General features: G+C 26.2%; 1 protein-coding gene across 2 annotated transcripts in view; it reads left to right on the top strand.

Moving 5' to 3' along the window:
* Nucleotides 1-3,105: 3,105 nt before the first annotated feature.
* Nucleotides 3,106-10,357, top strand: part of LOC100211263 (palmitoyltransferase ZDHHC14) — a 108,959-nt gene continuing 101,707 nt past the window's right edge. Inside the window, exon 1 of one of the 2 annotated variants that reach the window (XM_065792876.1) lies at nucleotides 3,106-3,640. In XM_065792876.1, coding sequence (XP_065648948.1) covers nucleotides 3,471-3,640 — 170 coding nt within the window. In that variant the 5' untranslated portion in view covers nucleotides 3,106-3,470. The remainder of the gene's footprint in view (nucleotides 3,641-10,357) is intronic. The other variant, XM_065792877.1, reaches the window with a different exon arrangement.

Here is a 10,357-nt window from a genome sequence, read left to right as displayed (position 1 = left end):
TTTAATTGAGAACAAAAAATATCACTTAAATTAATAGTTTTTTTTTTTTTTATTTACTTATATTTATTAGTAAATATATATATATTAAAATATTTTATACACTGTTGAAATATTAGTTTTTTTACTTCCTTTGTTTTACCACTAATGAATTATAAATTAAGATTACAATATTATTTTTGCAATAATTAGACAATAATGGACAGAAAATATTTAAGCGGAAATTTAAAACCCAAACTGCAAAAAAAAAAAAAAATAATTGTGACTGACAGCAAACAACATTAAAAAAAATCCCAAAATTGACTACTTTTTTCCGATCTCCTGATAAAGCATGGAAGGAGAATCAATGTATGTCAATTAAATCCAACCCAACTGCAGAAAGTCCACAGTTGCAGAACGTAACAGATAATTCTTCAATGGACAATGTATCGGTGTTATCCAATGCAACAGCGCATCAAGAAAATGTGTCATCTGGCAATGTAAGAATACTGTAGAATTAAGAGAAAAAAATAAATTATTTCTATTCCTGTTATTATTATTACTATTATTATTATTGTTATTATTATTATTATTGTTATTATTGTTATTATTGTTATTATTATTATTGTTGTTATGAGTAATATTGTTAAACGTATTATCATTTTTAATTGAATATTTAAGCTGCACCGTACTTTTTTTGTTTTAGTCCAGTATGTCAATATGTCAATCTAACCCAGCATTGTGGACGGATTTGAAATAAGCGCAACGCTTCTGGATTTCTATAAAAGAAATTCCTGATTAAAATGTTGAAAACAAAAATTTTGAAAAATTCCAAAAAGTTAACACCAAAATAAGGCGCTGCTCTCTTATCTATTTTTCTTTTAAGTTGAAAAATGGTGAAGTTCGAAAAAGAATCAGGCTTATTTATTCACCATCCACAGGAAAAGTATTTTGTTTCTTCTGCTTGCTTTTTCAAGATTCAGACGACAATTTCAGAACTGGATTCAACGATTGGGCACATTGACTGCGTTCTATACATAGACACGAACAAAGCAAGCAGCATTCTAATGCAGTCCAGTGCTATTTTCAAAAAGTCACAATAAAAGGAGAAATTGATATTCATTTAAAACAGCAGTTGGAAGATGAAAAACATTACTGGAAGAAAGTTCTAACAAGAGTTGTTGAATGCTTGAAGTTTTTGTGCAGTCGAGGTCTAGTTCAGTGAAGGTCTAGAAAGTGACTTCAGTAATGAAAATTTTCTCGGGGCCTTGGAGTTCTTAGCAAAATTTGACTCATTTCTTGCTAAACACTTAGAAAACCGAGGAAATCAGGGCAGAGGAAATGTTTCATAAATTTCATCAACAAGTTATAAGAAAATTGTTTTCTTAAATGCAAAAAAAGTTCTGGTTTCCATTGGTAGTGAAATTGACAGTGCTAAATTCTTTTCACTGATTATTGACTCATCAACTGAAACTGCACACTGTGACCAACTTGCAATAATCATTCGATATGTGAGCTAGGAAGCTGTTGTGGAAGAAAGATTTATTAGGTTTAAATCTTCATGTGGATATAGCGGAAAGGCTATGGCAGATGCTGTCAAGAAAAAATTAGACGAGTTTGGCTTAAATATTAACGATGGTCGTGGTCAGTCATATGACAATGCATTTAACATGTCAGGAAAATACCAAGGCTTGCAAGCACAACTGAAAAATGAGAACCCAAACATTGAATTTATTTCTTGTGCAGAACGTTCTCTAAATTTAGTTGGCATAAATGCTGTTGACAGCTGTGAATCGTAATACGATTTCTTTTGGTTTGTCTAGTGCCTGCATAATTTCCGTGCTTCTTCAACTCATCGATGGCAGATTACAAGCACCAGTTTCCAGCACCACTTACAAGATCAGAACTTTGTTCTGATCTTATAAGTGGTGCTGGAAAGAACAGAAAAGTTACCATTGATGCCTGAGTGGGACAAGGTGGTCAGCCATTTCTACTTAAGTTTTACATTTAAACTACGATCATATTCTTGAGACATTAGAATCTATTATTCTGGATAAAGATGAAAAATGTCAGACACAAAACGAAGCCACTGCACTTTAAAAAAAAACGAAAACTTCGGATGTTGCTTTTATGACGGAGCTTTGGCACAAAATAATGTTACGATTTAATGCTACTAGTATGAAACTTTAGGATAAAATTGCAGATTTGGCTCTTTGTTTTCAATTACTTAATCTCTTTTGGAGTATGTGACATCAGTTCGTGAAAATTTTATCGACATTCAAGAAAGTGCTAGAAGGTTCTCAAGCATTATTCCTAATCATTACAAGCATGAAAATTCAAGACAGAAGACGCGCAAATTAGGGTTTAGTGAAAGTAGCGAGAATGAAGTGGTTCTTAGTGACAGTGACAAGTTTAAAATAATTCTTTTCCCCCAATTATAGACAAGTTGAAAATGTGCTTGAAAAAAAGGTTTTTTGCTTACGAGTCTGCAGAGAGAAAGTTTGGTTTTCTAGCTAGTTTTCAGACTATGACCGTTCCTGTCATTGTTGCTGCTGCCAAATCCTTATTTACTATTTATCCTTCAGACTTAGATATACAATTCCCAGATGAAATTATCCAGTTTTCCAAGTTGGTAAATAAGCAAACTAGAAGAATATATCAGCACTTGAATGTTTACAAGCAATTCGTTGGAATAAGTTAGAATTAGTTTTTCCGAAGTTGAAATCGCATAACCAATTGTAGTGCAGAGAGAGCATTCTCAAAAAAAGCGATAGATAAAAATCTCCGGTCTTTAATGTTTAATGATTGTTTAAATGCTCTTTATTTAATGACAATTGAAAGAACACTGTTAAAAAACATAAATTTTCAAGATGTCGTAATTGATTTTGCAAATGTAAAAACAAGAAAAGTTTCTCTGTAAATAAAAAAGTAATCTTATGTTTTTTGCATTCATTTTTAAATACATTTTTTTAGGAATGAGCCCCCAAATATTTTTTGGCTCCCGGCCTCCAAGATCCTAAATCCGGCATTGCTTTTATATCATAACAATATAAATTCATGAGCAAAACTGCAATGAAAACAAACAAAGATTTTTAATCTTAAAAATAAACCTTATAAAATTACCTAATAAAAATTTTGGTGACTTTCAGAGTCACCACGATTTTTATAAGCTATTTGTTCAAAGTTAAAACCAGGAGTTTTTTTCTACTTAGAGGTAGGATTAAAAAAAAAAATCAAAATTATCCGACGCAACTGAACTCATTTATTAATTAACACGGCGTTTTTCAATGTTTTTAGTTTAATTAGCGGATAGCTATTAAAATCATTAGTCGGAAATTCCATAAAAATGGTTACCACACAAAGGAGATATAAGTAAACAAATAAAAATTAATTTCTAAATATTTCTTAAAAAAATTTAATGTTCCTACAGTTTGTTTAAAACTATATAATGCTGAAGAATATTATGTAATTTTATACACTGATTAGTGGCACGAATGTCTGAAAAGAAGTACGAAACTATGATGCCTAAAAGAAACTATGAAATATTTCCAGGAAGAAATAAATTTTATTGCAAAGGCCATATAATTATGTCAAGTAGTAACTGTGTTTTTTTAGTCACTGTTATGCTAATCATAGGAACTTCGACTCTTTTCTTCATATTTGAGTAAGTAAAGATATAATATAAAGATATATTTGGTAATATTTAATGTTGTTAGTAATTAGTTGCATCAAATGTTTAAATTTATAGTTTTTTAAAATACTTTTGAAAAGCCAAGTTTTAGCTTTACGATTTTCAACAATGTTTGTTTTGGTAAAAAATCAAATAAATTGTTTAATAAAAAATGTTTTTGCATCCATCTTAATAGTATTAACTTTTTTAGTTAAACCGTTTTTTTGAAAAAATATTTATAACCAAATAAATAATTTTGTAGTTGATGAATATGGAGAATAAAATGAACACTAAAGGTTATTTATTTGGTTAAATGTAGTTAATTGGTTAAGTGTGCGGTTAATTGGTTAAATGAATTGTTTATCAAAGTTTTTTACAAGTTTTTTTAAGAAAAATCAGACTACTTGCATTTCCAGAGCGTTATTTCAAATTAATTTAGGAACATTTTAATTTATTTAGAAAGAGCCTACGTCTTTTTCTAAATAAATAGATTCCATAACATTTGGATCTTAAAGAAGACTACAAAGCCCAGAATTTCTATACTATATTTGTGTATTATAAGTTGTTATTTTAAGTTTTGTTTGTTTTATTTTAAATAATTTAAAAATTGTTTTTTAAATTATTATAAAGATGGTGTTTATTAAAAGTCTAGTTTTCATTTTTCTATCTAGCATGCAATTTTATCTTTTGTCATAAAAAAATGATTTAAAGAAATATTTTGCTTATAAAATGTACAAATAATATAAAAAACAGAGAGTTGTTCATTATTATTATTTTTTGAATGATGAAATGTCTATTCATATAAACATTTTATTTTCTTCATTTTTTTTTAATTCATTAATTTTTTTCAAGTTTGTATTTATTTTGCACATGACTATTTTTTCTTTCATAGTGATCATATCTTTATAATTGTTGTGTTATCTTATGCATTCTCTCCTGAATTATCTCATAGTTTTCATTCCCTTTATTCTTTTAATAGTTTTTTGTTGTGTTTTTGATATTTTCTAATTTTATTTATTGTTTATTTTTTTTTATCTTTATTTCTTTATTATTACTTAAACTTTGACTTTAATTATTTGATAGATAGACTTTTATTATTTGATAGATAGACTTTTATTATTTGATAAATTTTATTACTTTAAGATTTGTGGAGTTTTAGAATTTATTATAAAATATATTTATATACAAACATGATTTTAATAAATACCATCAATTAATAGTGCCTGGCTGAGCCGGCATTGCACGCTTTGATGGCATATTATTTAAAGTTCTGAGCCATTGCTCATCACAATGATGTCTAATAAATAAGTAATACCAAGCAAATGTAACTTCGCCGCCACCAAAACACATTTGCTATGAATTAACCGAGTAGTTATTAATAACACACAGTATTTCAAATCTAGTCAAACTAAAACCAATACCAATCATAATTATTGAAAATTTATTAAAATGTCCTTAATGTTGTTGCTCTTCTTAGTTGGTTTGTCGTTACTTCTGTTAATAAAAGTTGATCTTTTGAAGCCAAATGTTATCTCTGCTTTTTGCTTACTTATACCTTTGTCCACAGCCTTAAAAATATGAACTATCCGTACTTTCTTATGTAAATCCATAGATGAAATAGATATATTACTTGCAAAAGAACTATTTTAGTACATTGAAATATATATTATTGTTTTGTAATTAGTTCGTATAAGTTTATAAATTTACCTGAAAATTGAATGGTAAATTTTATTTTAAAACATGTTAATCTTAAAATTATAAACAAATTTTTTATTCAAACAAAATACCATTGTGAGTATCTATTGTAAAAATGTCAAAATTTACTGGTAAATTTATAGGTAAAGTTACCAGTAAATTTTACATTCGCAAAACTAGTTCATATTTACAAAATCACATTTTTCACATATCAACAGTTCACAACATTCCTGCTAATCGTCTCCTTTGTTGTTTATTTATTAATGATCAAAGTTAGAGTATTTCAAAATTTCACTAATTTTCAAAAAAAAGTAGACATTTTTTTTTGTAGTTATAATTAATTTGGTGATTTTTAATAATACTAAGACTAAATTTGATCGTTTATTTTAATACTTTGCTCATTTTAGATTTTAATAGTATGCCTTTTTTCAAATTATTGCTTTGCTAAAGAATTATTTCAGCAGATCGCAAATGAACATTATTTTATTTAAAGATTCAGACTTATGAACTAATAAAAAATATTATTTGAAAAAAAAAATAGTAAAATTTGAGTTTTACTTTTTTTATATATTTTACTTTGACGATTTTATGGTATATAAATATTAAAATAAATAAACAAATTGTAATAAACAAATAAAAGATTATGTTAATTATAAGTTTGTTTTAAGAAATAAATTATATGGAAGTACAACCTTTTTCATATACCAAATTTACATTCTATTAGTAATTTTTGCTAAATTAGTTTAAATATTTTCTTAATGCCATTTAAAATTAAACACTACAGAACTGACCACCTTTGGCGACTGACCAAGTCAGATTTACAACCTTGTATATGTGTGTGTGTGTGTGTGTATATATATATATATATATATATATATATATATATATATATATATATATATATATATATATATATATATATATATATATATTAAACCTTGTTTTAAAAAAAAACTACTTAATGCATTAGCTTTACGTGATGTTTGACATCATAAAATTCTATTTTAATAATTTTTATATTTTTATTTTTTAAAGACATTAACTTTTGTAAATTACTGTAATAATATTAAGATTACCACAAAACGAGTTTAATATAATTTAACGGCTTTTTTATTATTACTATATAGGAATGCTTGTTATTATTTTTTAAATATTAAGTACTTAAATTTAATATTGCATTTTTAAAAATGTTTGATATTAACAAATTTCTTTCTTTTCTTGACTTTACATAAATGAATTAAAATATCTTAAATTTTTGAATTTTTAAAATGATTATTTTTTAAATTTCTAATTGAGGCTTTGCAACTACAAATGATTTTTTATTAAAAAAAAAATAGTGAGTAGAAAATAAAAAAATTACATTTTCTTATTTACTTTATTAAAAGTTTATTAGTTTATTATTTTATTATTAAAAATAATCCCTGCAATTTAACTTGTGTTATAAATAAAAAAGTTTAACTTACGATTTGTACAAATTTTTGATGCAACTGTTTATTTAAAATTTAATTTTGAGTAAAAAAAAATGTATAGGAAGGATAACTAAAAAAACCATTACAATAAAAATAAGCTGATTTTTTTTTAAGAACAAGTAAAATTTAAATATTGGGCAATATTTAGAAATATTTTAAAATAGATTTGACAGTTAAGTTAAACCCAAGCATCAACTTTAATTTTAATAAATTTAAATATATCTTTAAATCAAAATTAAACTATATTTTTTAAATCTAAATTAAATTATGTATTTTTTTATCAGAATAAAATTATATATTTTTATTAAATTAATTTTCAATTAAATCATATATTTTCATCAGAATTAAATTATGTTTTCTTTGCTTCAACCTTGAAAATCGATCATCACAATAAAATGAAAACAAAATAAAAATAAACTTTTAATTTTATTTGATTTTTTTTCATTAGTAAATAGCGCTTATATCTAACATAATTGTCATTCAAACTTTTGTAACAAATATTTTTACATAAACGTCATTCAAAAGGTTATGTGACTTTTTTAAAATTAATAACTTCTTTTTTCTTACCGCTTATAGAATAATTTAAAAGTTAAAAAGTGATAAAAAGTTGCTTAAATTAAATTGCTTACTGCTTACGTAAAATCACTTAAAAACAAGGTAAAATAACTTAAATACGTATATATATATATATATATATATATATATATATATATATATATATATATATATATATATATATATTTATATATATATATATATATATATATATATATATATATATATATATATGTATATATATGTATATATATGTATATGTAGAGTTCCACGCGGTTATTAAAACAAATCTCGTTTTAAAAAATAAAAATAATGAATTTTTTTTTTCCATTACTATAAGTATATAGTCTTAAATGTTAAAAAAAAATAATTAAAGAAAAAAAAAAAATTGAACAAGCTATTTATAGATTTTAAAGTAAACGGAAAAAGTATAATTTCATTTAAGAAAAAGTGTTTAACTTTCATTATTTTTTTAAAATCTTGTAGTGATCCAAAATTTTTCCAATTAGTTTTAAATTGGTTGGCTGCAAAGCTGGTTTAATATGTTAAAGCACTAACATTTAATTTTTAGTTATTTCACGCGATATAAGCAAAATAGTTTCTTACACAATCATGATGCGTAGCTGACCGCTGGGAAGGAAAAGTTGTCTTTTTTCATCAATTTAAATTTTTTTTTAAATCCTTGTCGATTATTTACGTCAACTAATTAGCCATATTAAGGTTTTGCAATAATTAAAAAAAATTGGCATCAAATAGTTAAAAAAAAACCACTCAACTTCCTGTTGCGTAGCTGACTGCCAAAACTAAACATTTAAATGCTGCAAATTTTGTCAATTTTTTTAAATGCAACAAATAGTTTTGCCCAAACTATTTTGAACTTCAAAACATTTATAGTCAATTAGAAATTATTTAAAACTCCAAAAGACTTTATAGTCAATATACAGATATGGAATCACTGCAGGAACCAGTTGCTTGCGCATCCAATGAAAATAAAAAAGGTGAGCATTGTGTTTTTATAGAGTTTTTAAGTAATTTTTACATTTATTTGAATGTTTACTTTTTTTATTACAGCTATAAAGATAAAAAATAGAAAAGCAATGAATCAAAAGAATTACATGAGTAGAAATCATGAAGAAAAGAAATTCAAAGCTAAAGAAAATGCTAGACTTCGAAGACAAAGATGGAAAAAAGATTTTCAAAAAATTGCAGCTGAAAGATTAAAAAGTTTAGAAAGAATGAGAAAATTTCGACTGCGGCAAAAAGACGCATCTTTATCTCTCGAATCAAATCACTCATCATTTGCAAATGTGCAAGTTAAAGGAAAGTATATAAAAAAATTGAATCGCTCTCTTCCCAAAAGTCTTGTTCAGAAAAAGGAACTGTTGTGTTGTTTACTCAATGAAACTCAACCATTAACTTACTCAATTCCTAAATCAACAAACAGTCTCCGAGAAAAAGACTTAGTGGTTATACAAAATTTTTATTGCGACGATGAAATAAGTCGAATATCCCCAAGAACAGCAGATTATACTTCTGTAGTGATAGGAGAAAAAAAGGTGCGTGTTCAAATTCGACACATGTTATATACGCTAAAAGAAGCTTTCGAAGAGTTTAAGCTAAACAATGCAGATATTAAATTAAGCCTGTCAAAATTTTGTCAGTTGAGACCAATTTTCGTTCGATGTGTATCATCAATTCCTCATAACGTGTGCGTTTGCATGTTACATGAAAATATGCGTTATGCTCTTGAATCACTTTCGCGGGGTTCAGATATATTCACTACAATTAAAACGGGAAACTCTATGATTCTAAACTTTATTTGTGAAAAACCAACAAAACAATGCTTCAATGCCGTTTGCAAAGAATGTACTGTTTGTAATATGTTTGATAAATTATTACTTCAGTTCGAACAATTTGAGTTAGATGTTTCATGGAATCAGTGGCAGAAACCTCAAGCAAAATCGTATATCAAAATAGAAAAGGTTAAAAAAGAAGGAACAATTGCAGTTTTATTATCACATATTAAAGAAATGCGTGCAAAGTTTATTATTCATTGTAATGTCAAGAACAGTCAATCGTCCGTATTTAAATTTAATATAGAATCAGCGATTCAAAAAGACTCAAATAAGCTGTTATTCAAGTTGACTGGGCAGAAAATTATACTTGTATTTACCAAAACGAAACGCAAGCAGCTCATTTCGGTCAAAATCACATTTCTATATTTACATGTGCAGTTTGGCATTGTCAAATTAAATCTTTTGCGCTAGTTTGTGATTCAAGCGATCATACAAAATTATCTGTTGTTCCAAACATAAATAAAATTATCGAGCTTCTATCAGACGATATTACAGAAGTTCATATTTTCAGTGACAACGCAACATCACAATTTAAAAATAAATATATTTTGGCATCAATGAAAATTTTAGAAAAAAAGCATACAATTAAAATGCACTGGCATTTTTTTGCTGCAATGCATGGAAAAGGAGTTGTGGATGGAATTGGAGCCACTGTAAAACGTGTTGCCAGAAAAAATGTTTTAACTGAAAAATATATAATTTCTAGTGCTAGCGATTTGGCAGCCGCAACAAACAACCGTTATATTACTGACTGATAAAGAAAAGCTAGAGATAAACAACTCTCTTGGTTTGAGCACCTTTTTTAAGAAAACAAAAAAAATTAAAGAATTGCATAAATGCCATTACTTTCAGGTTTTAGACGGTAACGTTGTAGGTGAGCAGCTTTCGCCAAATATTGCATAATATCAAAGCGATAGAAGCGTCTAGACATTTAGCAGTGATCAAGTAATTTAAAAATCACCTTAAAAAGCTGTAAAAATTTCTTAATAAAAGCCATAAATAAATATTAGATTTATTTTGCGTAGCTGATTGTTGCGTAGCTGACTGCATGATTTCTTAAAACGTTTTTTTTTTACCTGTTATTGTTATTCTATTGAAAGTCTTACTTATTTTTTTCAATACTTTTCAAGTTTTCT

Source organism: Hydra vulgaris, chromosome 03, assembly GCF_038396675.1.
Source record: "Hydra vulgaris chromosome 03, alternate assembly HydraT2T_AEP".
Lineage (NCBI taxonomy): Eukaryota > Metazoa > Cnidaria > Hydrozoa > Anthoathecata > Hydridae > Hydra > Hydra vulgaris.
The sequence above is the reverse complement of the archived record's forward strand: the minus strand, read 5'-3'. Positions and strand labels throughout refer to the sequence as shown.